This window comes from Ptychodera flava, chromosome 17, assembly GCF_041260155.1.
Source record: "Ptychodera flava strain L36383 chromosome 17, AS_Pfla_20210202, whole genome shotgun sequence".
Classification (NCBI taxonomy): domain Eukaryota; kingdom Metazoa; phylum Hemichordata; class Enteropneusta; family Ptychoderidae; genus Ptychodera; species Ptychodera flava.
Window position 1 is genome coordinate 25,643,751 of NC_091944.1, and position 27,630 is coordinate 25,671,380.

The following is a 27,630-nucleotide window of genomic DNA, read 5'->3' on the forward strand; positions in this document are numbered from 1 at the left end:
CCTCCCAAGGTCTAATGGTCCATCCCTTACAGTTCGTGAAGCACTCACGCACGCATGCTCACTATCACACATACAAACTTTATCGAAGCGAAGAAACGAATTCATCGCTTTAACTGGGCGAACGATAACCTCGGGGACAATTCTGTCCACCAGCAGAGCTACCAACCCAGGGTAGAAAATACGGCTAGTTTTCAATCGGGTTCGAACCCACAACATACGGCATCAGTCGCCAAGCGGAGAGGCCACAGAGAGAACCGCTCGGCTAAATCTCCACTCCGCTTAAAATCTCCACTCCCGTCGGAGTCGCCAGGAGTCATCCCATTGTTATTTTGAACTAATTGGTCTACATCGTTAGGACATCCAGATCTGTTATAGCCCAAACTTTGGTAAATAATATCTGACATACCGTTACTGTGAGGAAGTGTCAATTTATTAGTGTATGAACGAATTCTATCTTCATTTTAAAGAGCGGTACCAGGATATATCGCGTCTCGTCGCGTCTCGTCGCGTATCTTCGACTCCCGTAAAGTGCACGGTGCACTGTCGCCCTAATATTTGTGTGCATCATACCCCAAACGTGCTGCTTCAGAGATGTCTTTCATCATCGATCCCAACTTATTTACACCAAGAGGTGAGACAGACCCACACTTTATCTGTGTATCAAAATTCGGTCTTTGAAACAAAGTGGACTGTTTCGGTCTTTCTCGAGGGTCTATGGTTTAGATAGGTACGTTCAAATGCACCGACCGGGCAATTCGAAAAAGCTGGTTTAGGGGCCCGTTTTGGCACTGCTATCAGTGCTAAAACAGTATTTTAGCATCGGTGCAATGAGCTCTCGTCCAATCAGAATGGCGCATGGTAGCATGATAGAATATAATATAATTCGTTCTTGCACAAATAAATTGACACTTCCTCACAACAACGGTATGTCAGATATTATCTGCCAAAGTTTGAGCTATAAAAGACGAGGGTATTTTAACGATGTACACCAAGAAGTTCAAAATAACAATGGTATGACTCCTGGCGACGACGACGAAAGTTGACAGCGGATGAAACGAGCAGTGTAAGCGTCCAGCTCTCGCTGAATCGGGCAGCACTCTGCACACCTATTGAGCACAGTTGGTGTCATCTCATGTCTGGATTATTTTTAAACTGCTTGTTTTCTGTTACAATAACGTCCAAAAATATCGTTCAAAAATAGCACCTGTAACCTCATTGTACCACCTCTGAATGTTGCAATAGTCGACACACACATTCGGTAAAAAGTGAAGCAAATCTATTTTTAGTATGCCACAAAGGCCAGAAATGTAAATTAATTTACTTTAAAAATTGTTACGTTTTCTTTCTATTTGAACTCTTGACCAATTTTTTGTGTCTGCACCAGGTCGCAAGTTAGTGTCCACGTTGCATATCGCATGTAAATAAAATGCAAAGTTGATGAACGTAATGCGTATGTTATCATATACTGTGTTTGGGTTGTCAACGTAATCCCAACTTATGTAAAAATGCTCGGTCTCGGGTGCTGAATTTCTGACGTTCAATCTCCAATATACGTCCGTTTTCTGCATTTTGGGCTTAAAGTGAGGGAGATACTCAAGCAAGACAACAAAGACACACAAGTTGATATATTATAAGGCCAAAAGAGGAAATTGTGCTGTTCCGATAACATGGTTTTCAAAAATAAGGTAGGTAGGTCGGCAGGGATTTTTTCCCAAAATATTTTTATTTTTAAGTATACACTTTTCAGGCGTTCAGGGCGATCAAACACTGGCCACAACATTTCAAGAAAAACGTACCATACACATACAGAAATAAAAACATAAAAGATGCCCTTGCTCGTTCAAGCAAAAATCAAATGCCAGGTAACGAACATGTGATTTTAAAGGGGTTTTCTCTCTCAGACTGGTTTTTTTTTTGTTGTTTTTTTTGTACTTCCGTGTTTACGTAGCTCAAAAAAGTTTAGGGTCGGCAGGCAAAAAATAGGATAGGTCAGATTAATCGGAACAGCACAATTTATTCTTTTGCCTAATAGCAATATCCCCCCACCGCAGCCGGGTATACACTCGATTGTGGTACAGTTCGATCCATATAGCACTCGCCTATCGGCTTGTGTTATATGTTGTGCATTGTTCCAAGATGTCGAGTATACCCTCCTGCGGTGGGGGTTATTGCTTACGTAGACCATTTCATGCCGCAAAAATACATTACTACCTCCAGCTAACTCCTCGAAGAAAGAAAATAAACGTGTTAACTGTAGAGGGTATGCAGAATAGTAGCCGGTCTCTCACATTACTTCTATATTCACTATAATGAATCACGCAAATTTTGAAGAATAAATACATTCGTTTAACAATGCTTTGTAGGTATGGTAGTCTCTCAAGAGAAGGCAGCAAGCGCTTCACAGCTTTCTTGAAGAGAGAGTATCCAAAAGCAACATTGCTTTTCCCAGCTTTTACTTATCACTTCAGCTCGAAACCCTCCTTTCGAGCACAGGACGCGCTGAAAAAACAACGTTACAACGTCGTCTATTTACATCCCCTTCACCACATGATGGTAAAAAAGTTTTGGAAAAGTCAGAAAGTTGATGAAGTAAGAATAAGTTCAGGTAAGATTAGCCATTGCATGACTAGGACAATGACAAAAACACAGTATGTCACACGAACGTGCCAGTAGTGCAGGGTGCTGATGATCACTTGGCTAGATGATACTCCTTTTGCACATATAAAATACATCTTAAGAAACAAAACATGACCATGTCTGTTAACAACGGGTTTACTTTGAATACCAACGGTTCTAAAATCGTTCCTTGTGTACTGGAACGTGGAAGTCGAACAACTCCGAAATAAGCTACTACCTAAATATTTTCTGTTTAATTAAGCGTGTTGATGCATTTTCCTCTCTGTTTTTGAAGAAGTTCCGATACTTTTGATGAAAGTGACTTTTGGTTGGTTGCTTGGGGCACATGATTTTAGATTTTTTAGGATTTACTCAACAAAATTTTAATTAAAACAGTCCATCTCTCTGTACCTGTACTTTGCACGCTGGGGACCATTCGACATGATATGCAAAAAAAACCTGAGACACGAATCAAGATTGGATGCCCTTAATTTCACCGAGCGAAAAAATCTTACATCGAAGGATTTAGGACCCTCTGTCAAAATGTATTCAATGATCCCTGCTGATATTTTCCCACAATTGTTTTTATCAAATCATCACTGTAATTAAGAGGATCACACTTATAATGTAAATTACTCTATCCATCTCTTTCAGGATTGATGCTCTTTACATCTATGATGAGTTTTTGTAAAGAGGTTCATCTCTATGGTTACTGGCCTTTCGCAGAAGATGTGGACGGCAATCCACTGCATTATCATTACTTCGATGAAAAAGCGATCATGTTATCCTCAGAGAAATTAAAGAAACGAATCCACAATATGCCAGCTGAGTTCGATAAATACAGGAGTTGGCATAACAAAGGCGCGATACGATTGCATGTGGGACACTGTACAGTGCCTTAAACTATTGTCCCTCCACAAAAGGGACAAAGGATAAACATAATCAAAAAGCTTAAGTTCGTCTTTACACTTGTTACAAGATAAATCATTATTTGAAAACAAAAAGCAGAATGTAGTTTCCTTATCAAGAAATATTCCCTTCATCTGAAGTTGCGCAAGTCGATCTTTTGACACTTTACTGCACATTTGAAACGTTAACCTCGCGCAAATATACGGCACAATTTTCCATGATATTTGCTTGCCGTAAAAGTCAATAATTTCATTAGTTTTTAAACCACACAAATAGCATTACATGTAACTACACTCTATTGAACTTCGAATATTAGTTGGCTATAGTAAGGTAAAATTATTATAACGCATTTTTGTATGAAGTGATGTATCTATCATTATCTCTGTACCAACGCCATATCAAAAATAAGTGCTTTAGATTTGTTCTGATGCACACATACATTTGATGTAATGAAGCCTATGTTTTCTCAAGTTCTTTTTTACAGCATGGCATACAGTTCACAATTGAATTAAAATAAATTTTACGAATAATAAACTAAAAAGCTCAAGTATCAAAACTGACGGTACAATATCTTGTATGACTTCAGCTGTGTATTGACGTCGGTGACCGTCTGATATGTTGGATAATTACTCAACATAAAAGCATGAATTGTCGTTTTTCTGATGACAGTGGTCATTTTACATGCAGAAAAAGTGCAAGTGCTAGTGTTGCAGATTACCTCCAGACTGTGAAATTCGACTGCCATGAAACAGATTGTATTTTTTATTGATGATAGAACAGAATCTGATCACTAACAATTGATCATTTCGATAATTACTTAAGGATAGCATTGTAACTTTAAACTCTCACACTAATTCTACAAATGTACATGTTGTTGGTGAACACAATGTCTCTGCTTTAACGAAATTAGTTTCGAGTGAGAGATGATGGCACATGTTCTCAGTGTTTTGATTATTGGAAAGTGCAAGAGATTACAGATTAGTTGAAAACATTTGAGATATACTTTTTTAAATAATGAGTATGACTCCATTCTTGCTGCACTTGCTGATATGCAGTATGCAGGTACATCTAGTATGAAAGTGGATTGTAAAGTTACTAAGTGTAAAGGTATTAATTAACCTAAATGTTGGTATTATAAATACTGCGTCGACGCTAGGGTCAAAGCCACAAGAGCGGGGAATGAGTTCAGACGTACAATATCAAAAGATTCATTTAATGCTTTAAAAATGTGTAAATCTAGCTACAGCAAACTGTTGTCATTTAAAAGAAAAGAGTTTGAAAAAATGAGAAAACGAAGTTAATGCTGTTCTGAATCTGATTCCAAAAAAATTTTAGTCCCTCCTGAAGATAAATTGGGGGTCACTGTGGGGGAAGGGGAGGACTTCACCTTATACTTCACCAGAAGACTGTTCTCACATTTCCAAGGCTCGTTTAACTTCGAGAGTGATTTCGGGAGAAAGTGATGAGTTTTATACTAAGATTTAAAAAAATGTAGATGAGTTTGATCCCCTATTTGGTGACAGTGGTTGTGATTATATTGACTGTAGTCTACTTGATGAAGAAATTAAATTTGATGACGTTGAAAAAAGTATCTTGAATTTAAGATGTGGAAAAAGCACCAGGTTACAATGGTATTCAAGCGGACTAGTAAGATCAATGAACTTCTGGTTGGTTTGTTTAATAAATTGCTTTTTGTGGGTTATTTTCGGTCAGAATTGGCTTTGGACTTGATATTTCCTTGGCATAAGAAGGAAGACCGAGACAGTGTTAATAATAACCGTCACGGTGGTATAACTCCTCTTTGGCGAAAGCATTCCATCAATTTTGTACAATGACTACTGATATGGGTTGAGAAAAATTGTCGCCTTTCTGAAAGTCAAACACGTTTTTGCAAAGGCTTATAGTCATATTGATAACATGTTCATTTGAGACAATTATTAATAGATTATTTTCTTTAAGTCGTTTGTATTGTGCCATTGTTGATTTTGAGAAGGCCTTCGAACGTATTAATAACCATTTATTAAGCCGCGCTCTGACACAGGCCTTTTGAATGGTGTAGCCAACGTAGCTTTGATAAACAAAAGTGGAAAAAAACGTGTCAGAATAGTTAGCAACGGGATTGCAACGGCAAACACTTGACTACAGCGTTAAATTCCCTATCGCGAGGACATTTGTCTATATAAGGCACCGTTAAGTTTTTATTGCCGGGGGGCAGGCAAAATCCAGGGGTATCCTAATTTTGGAATCGACGAAGGGGGGAGGTCATCGCTTTTTCTCTGGTAGGAAAGAGGGGGTCACCACATTTTCAAAAACATAATACCTACAATAATGTTCACTTTATGTCATGGCCATGATCGACCCCTTTACCGGCGGGCCGCCTTCGGCGGCCAAGTACAATAAATTGACTTTATGTAATAGCCCATGACCCTCTACGGGCGGATGCCTTTGGTGGCCCACTCCAATTAGGTTTACTTCATGCAATGGCCATGATCGACCATCTTTACCTGCGGGCCGCCTTGGGCGGCCCACTACGATAACATTGACTTTATGAAATAGCCCTTGACCATCTTAACGGCCGGACGCCTTCTGCGGCCCTGTCAAGTACAGTTTACTTTATGCAATGGCCATGGTCGACCCTCTTTACCGGCCCACTTGAAAGTTGACTTAACGTAATGGCCCATGACCCTCTTAACCAGAGGGGTGCCCTTGGCGTACCACTCCAATAAAGTTTACTCTATACAATGTCCAAGGACATAAGTTGACTACGGAAATGAAGTTAAATTAACAGACTTTTGCATGGATGTGGCTGAGAAGTTTGTGCACTGGCATCTCTGCTACACGAATAAAGTGCGCCGTGTACCGGAGTTCAAATCCAAACAGTGTGGGTAAATTTGACATATGGGTTTTTTTTATTTTTCATCGGGGGGGGGGGGGCATCAATTTTTTTTGTCTGACAAAGGGGGGGGGGTCATCTTTTTCACGAAAAATGCAGGGTCTATATTTTTTTGAAAACCGGCGACAAGATTTTGAAGGCCTCCCCCAGGCCGTAAAAACTGAACGGTCCCTAACAACCTCAAGCGTAGACGTCGTACCATGTTACTCCGCTATTTCCGATCATTTCTTCCATCTCAATTCGACCAGGAAAAATAATTACGATTTGAAATCACACCATCAGTGTGTTGTCACAAAATTGCTTTGACTAGTTTTTTGGGACTTATACAATAACTAGTCAACTGCGTACCGTTGCACGTCGAACCGACAAGTGTATTGCCTAAATATAAGAATGTGATGTTAGAAAAGTTTTGTTCTATTCAAGTAAATGATTCATCGCCTTTGTTGTCGCCTAAATATCTGCGTTTTTTTTCTGAGACACTGTAACATCAATGCATGTCTCAACGCATAGAGATGACCGTGTTTCCAATATTTACTCACCGTTTTGCAAAACATCTCACTGACTATGCGCTTTGGCGAACGGGCCAAGTCTTTGTACGTTGGTCGAGAAGCAATACAGTTGGGCCTATAGGTTAGAATATAACATCTGTCAAGTTAGGATAGAATAATGAAGATGAAAATACTTCAGTGTCATACACCTCTGACCTACAGTGCCTTGTAACCGCACCCAAGACGAAGCCATAGAACCACCTGATTATGCTATGTACGGAGCTGAAAGGTCACCCTGTCTTTCTCACAATTCTGAAGGCGGAGGTGTGTCTTTCATGGCGAATCAGAGATGGTGCAATGACACTGATGCTCTTTCAAAATCATGTTTTCCTGACCTAGAAATTCTAGCAATCAACTGTATACCGTTTTATCTATATTAGAGAATTCACTTCAGTGGTTCTAGTCGGTGTGTACATTCTACATCTGTTGCTATCTGTCAACTTGCTGATCAGATCACAGCTATAGAAAATTGTTTCCCAACGCGGTCGTTCTCATTATAGGTGATTTCAATCTTGTTAATGTAAAGAACAATCTTAAAAAAATAGCTGACAAATTACCTGTGATACGAGAGGTAGCCCACTGCTACTGCACTATCCCTGCCGCCTATCTTACCGTCGCTAGTGCCCTCTGGGAATTCTGATCACGCCATCATCATGGTATATTAATTGCCGCAATACAAAAACTGAAGAAGAAAAAGCATTGACACATATCAGCTGAGGAAAGAAACTGATCGTTGGAAAGGTATTCCACATGAAACTTGAAAATCGAACTACGTGTTTACTGTGAAAATGACGCAGCGGAAGATGAATATCATTTTTGTTTGGTGCGCCCATTTTATATTGATTGGAAGAAAATTATTTACTAACGTAAAGGTACTTTTATCAAAGTTTTAAAATCAGAAATTTATCATGTTAATGCAGTCAGAATCTGGAAAAATAGAGTATTGTGCCAAATTTGTATTTTTTGCTTTCAAACGTAGAGAGAGACTTAAACATGAGTTCGAAATGCAATTGCTTTTGTCAAATTATATTTATGTTTACAAATATTTTTTTGTATTTTTTATGCGTCCAGGTGCAAAGTTTGTATTGCACTATATATAGACCAACCACAAAAAAACTGCAGTGCCACAAAGACTTACAACGATGTGACACTTACAAACATTTCTCCTCGGTATTATATATTAATGTCAGATACACAGCCATCTCACTCTTCAGCTATGTCTTATCTGTTTACGAAAGCGCCCTCTCAGCTGTAAAGCTGCAATCCTGATGAAAGTTTTCGTACATTTATTGCGTGACGGTTATATTGGGGAAGGTTCCATGAAGATTAAGCTATACTGGCTGTCCTCAGGCTAGAGCAACCGTTTGCCTTTAAGTCTGCCGCAATAGTGTGACTGACAACAAACACATCATCACACATAAGTAAAAGGTAAGATACAAAACTTAACTTACTTTGTGACTTTTTTGCCATAACATTAAATGTACAGTCGCTTGTTACTGACCGATGCTCTAGTGTGTTGGGCGAGGTCAATTTTTGGCAGCTTGTTTTGTTAAGTGTCACAATTGAATTTACTTTAATTTTAATGTCCCATTCGTTGATTAGTTTAAAGGTGAGTCGTGGTGAGCATTAAATGATTGTTCTTTCCACGCATAACGGAGATTATTTTCCAATGAAGTTGTCAACGCCAGACTGAAGGTGAAAGGGCAGTACAGTGTTATGTAGGTCATTTCCCCCACACTCATCATGACCTGAGTTCAATTAGTCTAGAACATTCTCAAGGTCACTGCCCTTGATGACCTCACAACCTTGAATTCAATTAGTCATGTTTGGAATGTTCTGGAAAGTTGATTAGTTGTGTAAGGGAGATAATTTTAGAACAGTAATTAGCATGTCAATAAAAGTTCTAGATTGTTCTTATATGCCTTTATAAAAGGGACGTGCTCAGCTTCCAGTCAGACTTTTGGGATCGTGTCTCTTGTGTGTTACTAAACTCCAGCAGTAGTCATTCTCAAGACCTTTCAAGACCTTCACTGCCAACGCTGGATTTATACTGTGGACTTTGTGCAGTTTCAAGCCTGCAAGCCTAAGGACTGTTCATTCATCCGACTGACTGTTACAACTCTGAGACTGGAGCTCTGCCGTCCCAGCTGAGATAAGTAGTCTGTACACTTTTAAAGCTTGTACTCTATCCCTGACTTAGCAATTAGTTTTATTTTCGTAATAAATTTTGTTTAAACGTTAACTGCTGAGTTCACCCTTTGTTCGTTTTCTCTGCACGTAACAAATTGGGGGCTCGTCCGGAGACGAACATTTTGAGCCGTTTGACAACATTTTGCCTACCTTTTCAAAACTACTATATACTGTGAACTCAGCGAAATTCAATCATGGCGGAATTCAAGCCAGACGAATTTATGGATGACCTTGATCAGGACGCATTTGATTCCCTCAAAAAGGACAACCTCATTGCACTGGCCAATTTCCTTAAAGTAGATGTCAAAAGATCTATGCGCAAGCGAGAAATTCAATTCAAGATTGCAAAACATTTAGTTAATTCTGGCCATTTTGAAGAGTCTGCCTTAAAAGATTATGAGCCTGAGTCTTCCTTCGAACTCAAAAAATTAGAATTAGAAATTCAGGCAGATTTGGAGCTTAAAAAATTGGCATTAGAAAAAGAAAAAATACAAATGCAATTACAAATGAAAGAAAAAGAATTGCAAATGGAGGAAAGACAGAAAGAAAAAGAAAGGCAGGAAAGATTAGAAATGGAAGAAAGACAGAAAGAGAGGGAATTGGAAATGAAAGAAAAAGAATTGCAATGGAAGAAAGACAAAGGGAGAAAGAAAGAGAGGAAAAAGAAAAGGAAAGAGAATTAGCAGAACACCAACTGCAGTTAGAAATGAGACGTTTAGAGCTTAGAAAGTCAGGAAAATTCTTCCCTTCAGACAATTTTGACATCACTAAGCATTTCAGGTTAGTTCCCCCTTTCCAAGAAAAGGATGTTGATAAATATTTTCTCCATTTTGAGAAAATTGCTCAGAGTCTGAATTGGCCTAAGGAGTCCTGGTCTATGCTTTTGCAGAGTGCTTTGGTGGGTAAAGCCAGAGAAATTTACATTCAGTTGTCAGTAGAGCAGGCTTCAGATTATGATTCTGTGAAGGAATTAATTCTCAAGGGTTATGAGTTGGTGCCTGAAGCTTACCGTCAGAAATTTAGGGATTGTGAGAAGGTGAAAGATCAAACTTATGTTGAATTTGCTCGAACAAAAGAACAACTGTTTGATCGTTGGTGTTCTTCTGAAAAGGTCAGTCAGAATTATGACAAATTACGACAACTTGTTTTGATTGAGGAATTTAAAAGGTGCATCCGGAGTGACATCAAGACGTTTATCAATGAACAAAAGGCAGATACATTAGAGGTTGCTGCACGTTTGGCCGATGATTATTCATTGACCCACAAATCTTCATTTCTCAGCAAACCATCCCAGTCCTTTTCTACAGAAACAATGCAGGTAAATTTAACTCCTCCTTTTCATCCAAGAATTTTTCAAAGGAGAGTAGGAAATCAAATGACAACAGTTCACAAAATTCAAGTAACACTTCCACATCATCAGATCCCAAGTCTCAATCTCCTTCTGACAAACAGTTCGGTACACTTTCTTGTAATTATTGCAAGAAAGACGGCCATCTAATGTCAGATTGTTTCAAATTGAAAAGAAAACGTGAAGGTCAAAGTGGTCAAAGTGGATCTAAGCCAACCGGCTTTATTTCTTCATCAACTCAATTAGAGTCTAATAATGTGTGTAACACATTTTCTGAGGTTAAATCCCTCTCATCCCCAATTAATGAGGTCAAGGTCAATTCTTATCAAGATAGCATTATGGGTATTTTCGAACCATTTATTCATGATGGTTTTATATCACTTTCTAGTGATTTCTCTTCCGCTACCCCTGTCAAAATTTTAAGAGATACCGGGGCTTCCCAGTCTCTTTTGTTGGCAGATACCCTGCCGTTTTCTGAAAAGTCATTTTCAGGTTCTAAAGTTCTTATTAAGGGGATAGATTGCAATGACTACATTCCAGTTCCTCTCCATAATGTCTATTTGTCTTCGGACTTTGTTTCTGGACCTGTGACTTTAGGTATTAGGCCTTTTTTGCCTTTTGAAGGGATTCACCTTCTTCTTGGAAACGACCTTGCTGGGGACAAGGTCATTACTAATCCACTTGTGACTGATAATCCTAGTTTAGATCAAAATCCAGAGCCAATAGAGGAAGACATTCCCGGCCTTTTCCCATCATGTGCCATTACTCGAGCCATGTCAAAGAAAACTTCTGAGAATCAAAATACTCTCAAAAATAATGTCACAGATGTTGACTTAAATGACACCTTTCTCAGTCAGGTGTTTGACACGGAGCATTCCGTTATCCCTCGTGGATTTGAAACTTCCAGTAAAACTTCTGCTGACCAAAGTCAGACATTTTCTAGATCAAATCTCATTGCAGAAACAACACAAAGACCCAGATATTTTGTGTTTGTTTGACAGGGTAGATGATGAAGATAAAACTTCAGATAGCTCTGTTTCCTATTATACAAAGTCTGGTATTCTCATGCGTAAATGGAGACCTCCAGATGTCTTGGTTGATGACGACTGGGCTATAAAACATCAAATTGTGGTTCCAAAGCCCTATCGTGCTGAAATATTGCGCCTGGCCCATGAAACGCCCTGGGCTGGTCACTTAGGAGTCAGGAAAACTTATCATAAAATTCTCAGTCACTTTTATTGGCCTAATCTCAGGCAGGATGTAGCACATTTCTGTAAAACTTGTCACACATGTCAAATGGTAGGAAGCCAAATCAGACCATTCCAAAGGCCCCTTTACAACCAATTCCTGCATTTCAAGAACCATTTAGTAGGATACTAATAGACTGTGTTGGGCCCCTACCAAAAACAAGATCAGGAAATGAGTACATGTTGACAATTATGTGTACATCAACTCGGTTCCCAGAAGCCATACCACTGAGAAATATAAAGACAAAGACTATAGTGAAAGCTTTAGTCAAATTTTTCACTTTATTTGGCCTCCCTAAACGTGTCCAGTCCGATCAAGGCTCCAACTTTATGTCTGGTATTTTTCAACAAGTAATGGATCAGCTAGGCATTAAACAGTATAGGTCCTCCGCCTATCATCCAGAAAGTCAGGGTGCTCTTGAGCGATTTCATCAAACTTTGAAAAACATGATTAGGACCTACTGTTTTGACACTGAGAAGCAGTGGGATGAAGGAGTGAATTCATTTTCTGCTCTTTGCTGTTAGAGAGTCAATTCAGGAGTCTCTTGGTTTTAGCCCATTTGAGCTTGTATTTGGACATACAGTCCGTGGCCCACTTAAGCTCGTTAAAGAGAAATTCCTATCAGACGATGATGATTGTCTGAATATTTTGCAATATGTGTCAGATTTTCGTACAAAACTCTCTAAAGCATGTGAATTAGCCAGAGAAAATCTTGAGTCATCTCAGCAGTCAATGAAAACCAAATATGATAAAAGCACCTCAAAACGGAAGTTTAAACCAGGTCAAAAAGTTCTTGTTCTACTTCCAATTCCTGGCAAACCACTCCATGCTCGTTACTTTGGGCCATACCTAATTGATAAGAAATTGAGTGATTTAAATTACATCATAATAACACCTGACAGGCGAAAACAAAAACAGCTATGTCACATAAATATGCTTAAGCCATATTTGGATAGGGATAATCCTACTATAACTCAGCCTGTCAGTGCAGTCAGTTCAAACCATTATGAAGATAGTGATACTGAAACTGACTTGAGTGAAAATACTCTAAACTCAAAGCTGGGCTCGGTTAAGCTTCAGAACTCAGAAATCCTGGAGAAGCTGGAGTCTACAAAGTTGGCACACCTCCAGCCAGAACAACAACACAGGTGAAAGAACTGCTCCACGAATATAACACCTGTTTCAAGATGTTCCAACGAGGACAAACGTCATCTATCACGACGTTGATGTTGGGGACAGTAAGCCTGTAAAACAACATCCATACAGACTGAATCCAACAAAAGCGAAATATCTCCAGGAAGAAGTCAAATACCTGCTGGACAATGACTTTATTGAACCCAGTAAAAGTAACTGGAGTTCGCCGTGCATACTTGTTCCCAAATCAGACCACAGTTATCGTATGTGCACGGACTTTAGGAAGGTCAACACTTTAACAAAGACAGACACTTTCCAATCCCGAGGATTGATGACTGCATCGACCGAGTGGGAAAAGCCAAGTATGTGACGAAATTTGACCTACTGAAGGGATTTTGGCAAGTCCCTCTGACGGATCGTGCTCGTGAAATATCCGCCTTTGTTACACCAGACGGATTGTTCCAGTACAAGGTGATGCCATTCGGAATGAAGAACTCTCCGGCAACGTTCCAACGGATGATCAACGACGTCATATCCGGGCTAGACGGGTGTGCAGCCTACGTTGACGACGTCGTTCTGTATAGTGACACCTGGGAGGAACACATCAAGCTCATGCGGAAGTTCTTTGAGAGACTGAGCAAAGCAATGTTGACTGTCAACCTTGCCAAATCTGAGTTTGGCTGGGCGAGGGTGACTTACCTCGGACACACTGTAGGACAGGGTGAGGTAAAACCTGTTGATGCCAAAATCAGTGCCATTTCAAGTTTTCCCATACCAAACTGCAAACGACAACTGATGCGCTTTCTCGGTATGGCTGGTTACTACAGAAAATTCTGTCCAAATTTCTCCACAATTACTGAGCCTTTGACTAACTTACTTAAAAAGAAAGTAAAGTTTGTTTGGTCAGAGCAATGCCAACAGGCATTTGATACACTTAAAGCCATACTGCAAAGTGCTCCAGTGTTGTCTGCACCAGATTTCACTTTGCCATTCAAATTAGCTGTGGATGCTAGTGATACGGCTGCTGGTGCTGTTTTATTGCAAGAGGATAGTCATGGTATAGATCATCCTGTTTGCTATTTTTCACGCAAATTTAACAAATCCCAGAGAAACTACTCTACAATTGAAAAAGAGTGTTTATCTTTGATATTAGCTTTACAGCATTTTGAAGTTTATGTTACTTCTTCAAATCAGCCAATAGTGGTTTATATTGATCACAACCCTCTTGTATTTCTACAGAAATTTAAAGGCAAAAATCAGAGATTGCTAAGATGGAGTTTAATGTTACAGGAGTTTAATCTTGACATTAGACATATCAAAGGCAGAGACAATTTAATTGCAGACTGTCTCTCTCGTATTTAGAGTTTATTGTTGTTCACTTTCAAGAAATTTTACTTTAGAGTAAAACAAAATTTGAGTACTTAAATCCTTGTCAAGATTACATTTGTAAAAGAAAGATTTTTCTTTGAAAAATTTTCTTTTTTTGAAGAAGGGGTGTGTTATGTAGGTCATTTCCCCACACTCATCATGACCTGAGTTCAATTAGTCTAGAACATTCTCAAGGTCACTGCCCTTGATGACCTCACAACCTTGAATTCAATTAGTCATGTTTGGAATGTTCTGGAAAGTTGATTAGTTGTGTAAGGGAGATAATTTTAGAACAGTAATTAGCATGTCAATAAAAGTTCTAGATTGTTCTTATATGCCTTTATAAAAGGGACGTGCTCAGCTTCCAGTCAGACTTTTGGGATCGTGTCTCTTGTGTGTTACTAAACTCCAGCAGTAGTCATTCTCAAGACCTTTCAAGACCTTCACTGCCAACGCTGGATTTATACTGTGGACTTTGTGCAGTTTCAAGCCTGCAAGCCTAAGGACTGTTCATTCATCCGACTGACTGTTACAACTCTGAGACTGGAGCTCTGCCGTCCCAGCTGAGATAAGTAGTCTGTACACTTTTAAAGCTTGTACTCTATCCCTGACTTAGCAATTAGTTTTATTTTCGTAATAAATTTTGTTTAAACGTTAACTGCTGAGTTCACCCTTTTGTTCGTTTTCTCTGCACGTAACAGTACAGTAATAAGGGAAGGAAGTGAGTGGGTGTAACCCATTTATGAGGCAATCCATTCAGATGTAAATTTCTGTTTAAACAAGATCAATTGAATAAAAAAAAGTATTGCTCGACAAAGCCGACCAGGGAATCACAAATAATACATGCACATACAGGGTCATTTCTTAAGTTAACTCTAGTACATCGGCAGAGTGTGATAAATCGGAATTGCAAAGATCACTCGCGAACATTCAAAAGTATACGAGTTGGCCGACATTAAATGAAAGCCTTCCCATTGTCATCTGTGTCTCAGAAGTGTACCTATAGTATATGACAGTTGTGTTGTCGTCGAAATGTTTCAACTATTCTTAATCCAACATTAAGAAAGGGGAGAGACATGACACACAGGTTTCGACGTAATGAAGGCAGCGAACGGAAAGAAAGGCGATTTTTATGCTCAAGTTGTATCAGCAACATGTAAAGTAATATAAGTTAAAGAAAACAGTATATTAACTCGTAGGCCGGAGACTTATTCAATCAACAGTGATAGGGTCCATAATTTTCTGTAGGTTTCTTAGCACCTGTCGTTGTCTGCTCGATTAGTCTTTAATTCCTATGCCAGGAACAGTGCACTTTGATTGACAATAATACTGTGTTGTCGATCAAAGACTAAGACACGCATAATCAGTCGCGTTACCGGGAGGGTCAATAACTAGATAGTGATTAAGTGCTTGAAAATAGCAATTGATTTTTAACACTCGAAGCTTACACTAATACCTGGAAAAATGCAGTAACTGTTCTGCAAATTCCTACCACCATGTGACATATGTCTCGAAAAGTTTCACCATTATGTGTTCATCACGAATGTCAAGCACATTTTATAGCAAGTGCTTCAGTTGTAAGCCAGTACCGCTTAGTGCGAACACAACCGCCATATGGTAACGTAAAGGCGGTATTCTTGTCGGAGTACCAGCTCTGCTTTGAGGTTGATATCAATATGACATAACCTTTTCTTTTGAGAAAGTATCGGAAGGTTTAGGTATAACTGCCGCCCCCGCTCATCAGTCTGGCGAAGACTATTCTCCAACCGGCGATGAAAGTGCAAATGAACTGATACTTTAACCTTCGGTTTCGAAAGCCGAAACTAAGTAAGCTGAATTGTACCTAAAAAATCTACAAATATGACGGCTGTGTGGATGAATAAATGTGGATACTTATTGAAAACTATTGTAATATAGCCTTTGATTAAGTGCTGTCGGTGTCATGCTTAAGTTATGTCGATCAGTTTGATTAATAATCACATGAACGGCTAAATTGTTAGAATGCTTTGACCATTTTCAAAGCGATTGGATTAGATTCGAGATTATTACGTAGATAGCAATGATACATACATTAATGCATTTACTAAAACAAATAAAGAAAGAAATGAACGAATAAGCCATTAAACAAAACACATGACTAGCACTGTAGCCTACAGTGATAATCAGTTTTAGTATAACATTTAGGGAATATCATTCTGCCTCTGCCCCACCTCTTCCCTCTAAGTTTAATAACTGTAGGCTCATATACTCTTTATCATTGACCATAATGAGGAATGATACTTTAATTGACAACGTCTGATCAATTATTCGTGAAAATGTGTATATTATTAATTATCATTAATGGACAATATAATTATGATATAAATTTAGCAATACAATATCAAACTCGAGGAAAATTACAACAGATATTGGTTTCAGGTAGATGTTATTTTAACGATTGAAAATTTATTTGGGTTCCGTAAACAAGCTGGAAGAGCGACCGATCTTTTCAGGATCAAGCAGTCAGCACGAGTGAAAATAACAACATGTAAGTGATATTTGCATCAGTAACATTCATAACTTGTCAAAGATTGAAACACTAATTGCATCAAACGATGAAATAGCATGTTTCAAGAACAAAAACTATCGCAATGGATATCAAGGTAACATTTCAGGATGTGACGTCACTCAGGGCTGTTTTAGTTGTTATAGGGGCTACAGACCATCAATGAATCACCAGTTCTGAAAATGATACTTTTTTCCTGACGGTTCTGTATAATTAACTTCGATGATGCACTGTTTCTTCTCTCTACCAGTCTATTTGGTCTAAAAAAGTATTTTTTACCAAAAACAACGAATCATTGCTCTTTCCCAGGCTTCCATAACCCCGAAATGAAACATTCTCTTCACACTTTCGTTTACACAAACACACACACATACACACACAAATACGCACGTGCAAAAAATTCTACTACCATATGTATGGTTAAATTTCTTTGACATCGCATAATCTTAAAATGCAACCAAGTGGAAACATTTTTTTCTAATCAGTGGTAATGAGTCGCTGGATGTAAAATACTTAGTTTACACATTTAAAACGCTTTTCACAAGTGTATAGTGAATTAAGATGGGTTGAGTATGCACATACATTTATTAAATACAACAAGCATGGATGTCAAACAATGCATGCACGTACATGTAGCTTTAATTCCTTCACAATTTTCACTGAAACCAAGACATCGGACCACATTGCTCGAGTTCTGAAACAGCTTCACTGGCTCCCTGTACCTCATCGCATTGTGTTCAAACTTCTGCCCGTCACTTATAAGACTCTAACATGTAATTGACACAGGAATTTACAGTAAATTTCAAAATAGCTTTTGATTACAACACGCTTGGCTAAAAAGAAAAAAAAGTTTCTGGCGATAGAAAATGACGCCACCTGCATTCATTACAAACGTTCTCCTTCGATAATATTTGCAACAATTTAATCCAATGTGACGTTCACTGTGCCACAGTCAACATCGTCAGTGTTGCCGCGTTCCCACTGAAAAACACGTCCGTACACTAACTGCTTGAACATTCTTATATTGCCGTTATCGCATTTCCTGGTTATGAAAGTGCACAGAACGCCAACGATAATTTTTATCGGTAAAGTGTGTAAGGGTCAATACAACGATTGCTGTTTACAACACTGAACGTGATCTTTACATGAGAACAGTGGACGTCGTGTTGGGCTCAATTGTTGCAAAATCTATCAAAGGAGAACGTTTGCAATTAATGAAGTTGGCGTTATTTTCTATTTTCTAATCACCCAAGTACGTTGTAATTCCAAGCTATTTTGAAATTCACTTCGCAACATACGTCACGTACTCTTCGTTGTATGTATGTATTCTTTGCACCGCCTGACGGAACCTGACTTCAAACGGTCACGCAGTCTCTTAAGCAGCTCCTATCATTTGGAACTCTCTACTCTCGGGCATAAAAACCTCTCATGATGTCAACACTTTCGATAGACGCTAATAACCTTTGCCTTTAGAGAACACTTTACAGTGAATTTCAAAACAGCTTGGAATTAAAACGTGCTGTGCTGATAAAAACAAGGTTACTGGCGATAGAAATTGACGCCACTTGCATTTATTACAAAAATTCTTTTTCGATAAAGTTTGCAACAATTTAACCCAATGCGACGTTCACTGTGCCAAAGACAACATCGTCAGTCTTGCCGCGCACCAATTGAAAAAAATCACCCGTACACAGTCTATCTGAACATTCTTGTATTGACTCTATCATATATCCCGTCTATTAAACTGCAGAGAACACCAACTATAGGTTTTTGCTCGGTACAGTTGGTACGGCTCAGTACAACGCTTTGCGTTTCCCTCACTGAACGTGATCTGTGAGTGAGGACAGTGGACGTCGTATTGGTTCAATTGTTGCAAAATCCATCAAAGGAGAACGTTTGTAATGAATGCAGGTGGCGTCATTTTCTATCGCCAGAAACTTTCTTTTCTAGTCACCCTAGCAGGATGTAATTTCAGGCTATTTTGAAATTCACTGTAATTAGCACTAATAGCGCCACTTAGCAAGGTTTAGAAAATAAAATTCGATATCTAAGAAAGTGAAAAGTCATGATATGCAGGGTTTGAAGTAATGAAGGCGACGAAAAGAAAGAAAGGTGATTTTTAACCTTATGTCAGGTAAGCATAATGTAAATGAATGTCAGATGTGGAAAACCGATGATCTGATAAATTTCTGAAACAGTAAAATTAAATAAAACAGTCAACGGAGATATTATCCTCAGCTTACTTTTTAATTTGTCTATGGTTTTCTTTAGGTTGCTCATCACTTGACAAGCTCTCACTTTTGAGTATTCGCTCATCAGAGTATCTTTATGCCTTTTTCAGATAGCAGCGCTTACTACTGTGGACATGCCGCGGACCATATCGACAAGATCTTTGACTATTTTTGTACTAGTCTTTGTAGGATTTACCAATTTCATTGTTCTTTTGATGATGGTCGGAATGCATACAGGTCACGCAGGATATTATTTGAAAGGGAGAAGAACACTTGACGGCAATATGCCTTTGATAATCGCTGAAACTGGTGGTAGAAAAATGTTTCTTGCAAACGCCATCAACGTTGAGAAAACTCTCGGTTTACCTGTAGCATTGAATATAAATCGGAAAAAATTATCTCCCAAAAACAATGCTATGAAGGCAATCGATTCGCCGGTTAAAGTTGATGATATAGAAATAGTGAATTTAAGTATGGGGCGAGATGTGAGGAAGCGTAGTAATTCAACTTTCAACAGTTCCGGTGTTTGGATTGGCACAAATAAAACGGTGGCATCAAATAATGTGGAAAAAGCAAAGAACGACAGCAAAAAAGGAGTATTTCTCACGGATATTTTTCAAAGCATCAAAAAAGATTGGACTTTCAACGAAGAGGAAGCTACAAATCTCAGGTAAATGATATTACCAATTTATTATCGTTATATATTATTATTATTATTATTATTATTATTATTATTATTGTTGTTGTTGTTGTTGTTGTTGTTGTTCGACCACTGTAGACTCGTATATAATATATCATTAAAAGTTTCATATACAATGAAAAGGTGATAATAGCTGATAATTTTATGTACTGATATGACAGTGCATTAATCGTTTGGGAAGGTCATTTAACCATTTTAAGTGACAAATTTCTATAAAAAATCGGCAAAAACTAAATAGATTCAAGTTGAATACCTGTGTGAAAAACATTTCATGGTGGGAGAGCCATTGCTGTAAACGCGGAACTAAGGACGGTTAACAAAATGTATAAGACTACAAAATCCCACTCTTTTACCACTGAAGGTCATCTATCAAAAAAAATGTCACCTGTTTCTTTTCTCTGTAATCACTAAGAGAAGGCGCGTACTTGTACGTAAACAAGCTGAAATTTCTGAAGGGTTTACAGCACGCATATTCCCCGAGACGAACTATGAATGAATGCCCTTATAAGGGCATAACATGAAAGTGATTAATAATACGTAGAGACAAAACAGTGATATTATAGCTACCATTTGTGTTGTCAAAGCAAAGGGAACCAGAAATCTGGTTGTTGTTGTTTGTATTGTTGTTTATGTTTATTAGTCGTGTTGCTGTTGTAGACCAATAAAATTCTACGAAGATAACTGTTGTGTTGTGGTTGTTTCAAACGTAATGTAGATGTCATAAGAAACGCTACCAGGACACTATCATGCTTTGACCCGTAAATAGAGTGTCATTTTGGGGCTCTGAAATTGGGATGCATAAGCTGGAAGGCGGCTGGGGTTGCACCCCTTGTTTAAGTCTATGAAGAGAGTGTACGTTGGCATAGAGTTGCATCGGGTCAAAGAATGATAGTGTCCTTGTAGCATATGACATCGACATCACGTTTGAAACAACCACAACACAACAGTAATCTTCGTTGAATTTTATCGGTCAACAACAACAACTCGAGTAATAAACATGAACAACGATAGAAAAAACAACAACAACAGTAACAGATTTCTGGGTTCTCTATGGTCAAAGCTCAGTGAGGGACCATAGATGGCACCGTAGTAGCGTTTACAGTCGGATAATATTACAAAATAGCTTGGAATTACAACGTGCTAGGGTGATCAGAAAATCGTTTCTTGTGATATAAAACTGACGCCATCCGCATTCATTGAAAACGTTCTCCTTTGATATATTTTGCATCAATTTAACTCAATATGACTTCCACTATTCTCACTTACAGAACACATTCAATGTAGGAAATACTAATCGTTGTACCGACCCGTACACGATATACTGTGAAAACCTATAGTTAGCGTTCTGTGCAGTTTCGTTGACGGGAAATGTGATAAAGGCAATATAAGAATGTTCAGACAGTCAGTGTGCGGGTGAGTTTTTCAATCGGAGCGCGTCAACGCTGACGATGATGAATGTGGTACAGAGCTCATCCCGCAAATTCTGCAACCCAACAAGTACTGGTATTCAGAATTCAACATGTCAACAATGCCCTTGTTGATTCTGCGTTGCAATCAATTTGTATTTTATGTCCTCTTAACTTAAACTGTGTAACCTCAATTTACTTCTGAATCAATGGCCTCATCAAGAGCCCCTACAAGCGGAACCGGGTAGATCAGAAAAGTTTTGGAAAACAAATCGACAGTCTGATTAGCTGCCCCTAAGGTGCAATCAATCTTAAATTGAGTGTGTGAATGAAATGCTACCACATACAAGTTCTCTTTAATGGCAACGTTTTCTTTGGTAATACAGAGCCTTGTGAAAAGCCAGCTTTGGTTTATGTTTGTCTGTCGTTTGAATAGTATTCTTACAACCGATTACTATGAATTCACCGGGTCGTGCCCTGTCAACTGTTGACTGGTACCTTTAAACATACAAACAATAGAACAGATCACTACAAAAGTTCAATAAACTATGAACCCAAAGTACGCAGGGCGCAACTTTAGCATAACATTGGAACGAATTTACATGAGACATTACTCTGTGAAATACAGGTTATAATAACTCTTTAGATAAGCCAATTGGGTACCTGATCGATAATTATATTTTCAAGTTAATCTTATATAGCGACCATTACTTAATTAATTGACTGTAGGTTTTATTATCGATCATAGTAAGTATTCTTGAATTCTCGCTGTATGTTTAATGCTGCCTTTATAATAATCTTTAATTTCATTTGCTTTTATTTATTAAGCACTTAAAAACCATCTTATACAAACAAGAACAAAGACGAACATATAAGTGCTTGGATAACACAGAAAAATTAGAAACCTATTTCCACTGTGGTCCCACAATTAATGGTATCATGTCTCATCATATACTGCAGATCACTTCTGGAGAAAAACTGTCGAACAAGTGAAATGTTCCTTACGACACAACAGAATTCACCGATTAACTCCAGTCTGAATTATGAAGCCGCGATGACCACTAGAATCAAAGTGACTGAAGCATTGCACAAACGGTTTCCAAAGGCATGTTCGAGATTCTTGTAACATTAACCAGGGGCCAAAATTAACTGGGTCTGGGCCTCTATTGTTTTTTTTAGGATTTAAGTTTCCTTCTCTATCTCTGCCTCTTCTACTTCCGTAACTAAAAAAAAAAAACGTTGAAAGTCAACTTCGTAAACTTGCACGGCTAATAGATTCTTATGAAAATTCCAATTTAATTTCTAAAATAATCTTCTTCTCCAGAACAGTCATTCCATTTGATTTATATTTTACTTGTATCATTTTCAGTGTAAGTACTTTCAAGTTTGCGAAAAGCATTATAATCGGTCATATAGTCAATGGCAATATTGGTTTTTGCAAAAAATGCCTACGTCATCCTTAAAAATCTCCTCCTTAAGAACCAACACACTGTTTAAAATGAATGTTACTCGTGTCATTAAGTGTAAGTACGTTCAACATTGCAAAAGGCATTTAAATCGATGGCGTCCGTATTGGTTTTCGCGAAAAACCTATAAAGCTTTGAATGTTCAAAATTCTTCAGTCTTCTCCGAAACGAATCTACCATTTCAACCGAAATGCAATACTTATCATCAGTAATTTGTTACTTTCTAGTAACAGATTTGTGATCGGTCACGTTATTTTGCGGGCATATTTGTTAAAGCAAAAACCTACAATAAAAATAAAACTACATACAATTTTTCTTTACATGAAGCAAAAGACCATTTGAGCTCAATGTTTGTACTTAGCATCATTAGTGCAAGTACTTGCAACTATAGTAACCGCTTGGGCCCACCGACGATGCTTGCAGCTTTAATGTTACTGTATGTTTCTTTCTGTTGCGAATCAAATAGTGACTAGTTTTTGTTCAATAAATCAAGTGCATCTGAAGAAAACGTCGGTCTTTTGTAAAGGGCTATGGAAGTTTTACTCGAGCTTTATATAGGAAACTTAGCAAATTTTGATCAAGGGACATTTTCAAACATTTCACATTACACATTTATGACCATTGCTGGCATTAAATGTAATAATAGGGTTGTATAGAAAAACGCTGTACATATCTTCTGGACTCTGTGGTGAGATCATATTCCCTACAGATAAACGGAAGCGCTTCTAAATGAATATTCCCTCTTTCCAATTGTACTCTTTGTTTTTCTCAGACTATGCCGTATATCAGTGAAACGTTCAATAAATGCAGCATAGTTGGCAGCAGTGGGATTCTTTTGAACTCGACATGCGGTCAGTCAATAGACTCAGCAGACTTTGTGGTGAGGTGAGACTTTCTTTCAAAAGTCCCATATTTTTTAAGGATTACACTGAGTTGTAATTTTTAAAGAGGTGAGTCTTCATTTGAGATAGATTGTAGACAACGTTTGTGATTCAGCGACAAATATAACTCTATGTATTTGATTGCAGGTTTAATCTTGCTCACGTACAAAAGTTTGCCAAAGACGTCGGCTCTAGGACGGACCTCATTACCTCTAATCTCTGGATATTAAAAAGAGAGTAAGTGATCATCCTTGAATGACCTGTCAAGAGTTTTTGGAATTATTTAAATTTTGTGTAAACAGTTTCATAGTCACCATCTCTGTCCGTCTGCATACTTAAGCAAGAAAATCTTGAAAGATCAAGAACGTTTAATTGCGTTCGTTAGCACACCGTGTCAACCGTAGTATAATTCGGGGAAGTAAACGCAGGTGTTCTTGATCACTTGTATACAAATGCTAGCGCTCTAGGTACAAGTGCACCTAGATCTCCTATACATTTATTCATTACTAATTAGATCATATCATAATACCTCAATCTAACACCTCGAAAAAAGAAGATTAACGTGTAAACTGTCGAGGGTATGCGGAATAGGTGACCATGCCACACGTTACTTCTATATCCACTAACGATCGAATTACGCCGATGGTGAAGAATAAGTACAATCGTTTAATAATCCTTTGTAGGTATGGCAGTGTCTCAGGGAAAGGAAGTAGGCGGTTCCAAGCGTTTGTGAAGAGAGAGTATCCAAACGCAACATTGCTTTTCCCAGCTTTTACGTACCAGTTCACTTCGAAACTCTCCTTTCGAGCACAGGACGCGCTGAAAGGCCAACAACACAGCGTCGTCTTTTTACATCCCCTTCACCACACGATGGTAAAGAGGTTTTGGAAAAGTCAGAAAGTGCATGAAGTAAGAGTAAGTTCAGGTAAGATTCGCTTGACTGAGACAACGACATACTTGATAATGCAAGGTGCCGATTAGCATTTGATTTGTTAATACTTCTTTGTCAAATATTAAATACATCTACAGAAACAAAACATCACCATGTTTGTTCACAATGGACTTATCTACGGAAAACCACGTGGAAGTTGGACATCTCCGAAATATTGAAAAACATTTTCTGTTTAATTAGGCATGTTGATGCCTTTTCTGCTATGCTTTTGAAGAAGAGTCGATACTGTCTCCGTTTTGAAGAAACTGACTGTTGGTTGCTTGTTTGGGGCACACGCGACAAAATTTTAATTAAAACAGTTGATCTCTCTCTACCACATACATTTGTTTGCCCAGTCAGGCGATGAGTACAATGCAAGCTTGAGGCCATACGACATGAGATACCGATGGCCCCTGAGACACGTACCAAGAATATTTGTCCTAAATTTTGTCAAGTGAAAAAATCCAACATCGTAGAATTTAGGACCCTCTATCAAATGTATTCTGTGATTCCTACTGACATTTTCCGCTGAATGTTTTTGCAAAATGGTTTTTGTATTTAAGTGGATCACATTTGATTTGAAATACTTTCTCCATCTCTTTCAGGATTACTACTCTTTACTTCTATGATGAGTTTTTGCAAAGAGGTTCATCTCTATGGTTACTGGCCTTTCGCGGAAGATGCGGACGGCAATCCACTGCTTTATCATTACTTCGATGAAAAAGCGATCATGTTAACCCCGGCGAGATTAAAGAGACGAATCCATAACATGCCTGAAGAGTTCGATAAATACCGCAAATGGCATAACAAAGGTGCCATACAATTGCATGTGGGACAGTGTACCTCGTCTTAAACAGCTGTTTCATTAACAAGTTCGTCGTTACACTTTTTAATCGATAAATGATTATTTGAAAACAAAAAGGCAGAATTATGTGACCTACCTAGCAATATTTCCTTCACCTAAACGATTTCAAAAGTGTTCTGATTATCAAACACCGCTGTACACGGAGAAGTTTCCTTCCACATCGATTTAAATGCTAAAAACAGGGATACTATTTTACTGTTTAAAAGTTTTCCTTAACTCATTTGAATGGAACACTTATGTTGCGCAAGTTGTTCGGCTAACTCTTAACTTGACAGTTGAAATTCGAATAATTTGGTACTAGACGGTAGACCATTAAGAAATTTCCATCATATTTACTCGGCGTTTAAATCAATAATTTTTAATATTTCAATTTTCCTATATATATATTATATATATTATATATATATATATATATATATATATATATATATATATATAATATTTATATATATTGTTCAATTCAACGTGACCTCTAATGTCAAATAAACTCTTTATTAGTCTAACTTTGTCTCTTGCCTTCCGTCATAAATGGCGAAAAGAAATCAAAACACTTTTGTCGTTGATCGATTGAATGCAAATGAATGTGCAAACATAGTCCAGCTCCTGAAACTATACAGAAGAAATAACTAAATCAAGTTAAAGGTATACACTCACCTGTAATCTAAATATGCCCATATACGGTCAAAGGGGCGTTCTTTGGTAATCTAAAAAGCTGCCAACCGGTTAGAATCTTTGAAAGGTTAGATTTTTTCTTTCCGTGGTAACTGTGACAAAATTACAACAGGTGACAGTATACCTTTATCTACCCTGTTCTGATAAAATAATGTTGCAAAACTTTTAATACGATAAATTTAAAGTGTTCAATTGTTTTTATATTTATCTGTTGATGCATGTCGTTTTTCGTGAGCACCTTTCTCTCAGCAATTTTAAAAACGCTCGTGGTCCTTTTTATATTAAAGCAAGGCCTGTCACGGCACAGTTCATTATTATGGCCCTTTACGACTCACCGCTACCCAACTTTAAGGACATGCAAATATATACAATTATCATATACACAAATACGATAAAATGATACCAAGCTAAGTCATTATGTCAAACGCCCTTCCCATAACTGTTTCCTTAATCAAATGCTGTTCATAACAATCTATATACTGACAATAGTTGAGCTCGATTGAAATGATCTTTATGAGAAAATAGGGTGTTTTTTGTTGAAATTGCCAATGCTCTTGCTGATAGTTATGTATAAATCTTTCATCGATTTTTCATCATCGGATAGTCTGCGTAGCATTGGATATTGACATGAAGATCCTCTCTGTTGATATTCAAGGACGTCGGAGGGGTCGCATTTTGTACAACACATATCTCGGTATCTTGGCAGTCGTAAGAAAAAAGTAAAATATGGGAGGGCGCTGTTTACTATACTACTTAATACATGTGTATATATTTGCTATTTCTTATGCGTTGTATTTCTACTTGCAATACCCAAAAGTGCTCCTTAACATGCTATTAACGTATAGACAATATTTGGTTTTTAGAGCGTTTTCATTGTGCACTTCAGTTTCTTGTCCCCAGAATACGCAATGATTGATAAATATGATGTTAAGAAAGTGAAGACTATATGACGAAAGAACTGACATTTACTCTACGCTACATTATCGCTAAATGCCAGCAATAAAGGGCACTTAAAATAAGTCATTTTATTCAACAAAGTAGGGCACCCATAGAAATTGGCAACCTCCGGCTCCAATCCTGGAATTGAGCTAGTGTGTCATTTGCGTTCAGTTAGTATCCGCTATCTCGGTCATAAATCATAAAATGGCGTCCTCTATAGTATTTGTGTTTTGGGAAACCATTTCAGCATGACTTTTGTCCTAATGGAAAACTAAATCAGTTTTATACAGTTTGATATACAGATACATTTAATTTCCACCCTTTCATGATTCTTTAAATACTCATATCCGCTCTAACTCGTGATAGCTAATTTCCGCCAGCGATCAAACCCAATAGCACACATTTAACAAAGATAAACACTTATGAACTTAAAACCAATAATGTGCGGTTTGTGCTTTGATTGTCTTTCAGCATTTGACCAACGTTCTTTCTAAATTTATAGATGTCGCTTTCCGTCAACTAAAGGCTGCATTCACAAACACCTGTGGAGGGGGTTGAATTGATGGGGAACTTCAAAATATCAAGGGCAGGCTGGGTGAACTTGAAAGGATTTATGGACTCAAACGGGGACATGAAGCAAAACTGTCTCTGATTGATATGAAATACATACTGGGTTGTCAAGTTTTAGCTACAAAGTTTGGCTAACTGCAGTTTATTGTCCTATTCCAAGAAACGTGATG

The 27,630-nt window shown here is 38.0% G+C and overlaps 2 protein-coding genes across 4 annotated transcripts in view; both read left to right on the top strand.

The window, feature by feature from the left end:
- The window catches only part of LOC139115874 (alpha-2,8-sialyltransferase 8E-like), a 30,685-nt gene extending 26,604 nt beyond the window's left edge, over nucleotides 1–4,081 (top strand). For all 3 annotated transcript variants that reach the window (XM_070678276.1, XM_070678277.1, XM_070678278.1), the window contains 2 exons: nucleotides 2,364–2,605; nucleotides 3,271–4,081. In XM_070678276.1, coding sequence (XP_070534377.1) covers nucleotides 2,364–2,605; nucleotides 3,271–3,518 — 490 coding nt within the window. In that variant the 3' untranslated portion in view covers nucleotides 3,519–4,081. The remainder of the gene's footprint in view (nucleotides 1–2,363; nucleotides 2,606–3,270) is intronic.
- A 4,084-nt stretch (nucleotides 4,082–8,165) lies between these two features.
- Nucleotides 8,166–25,616, top strand: LOC139115875 (alpha-2,8-sialyltransferase 8E-like). The gene is made up of 6 exons (XM_070678279.1): nucleotides 8,166–8,394; nucleotides 19,141–19,700; nucleotides 22,097–23,487; nucleotides 23,631–23,720; nucleotides 24,167–24,408; nucleotides 25,020–25,616. Exons 3-6 carry the CDS (start codon nucleotides 23,378–23,380, stop codon nucleotides 25,265–25,267), a joined length of 690 nt encoding a protein of 229 aa, XP_070534380.1. The 5' UTR covers nucleotides 8,166–8,394; nucleotides 19,141–19,700; nucleotides 22,097–23,377; the 3' UTR covers nucleotides 25,268–25,616.
- The last annotated feature ends 2,014 nt before the right edge of the window (nucleotides 25,617–27,630 follow it).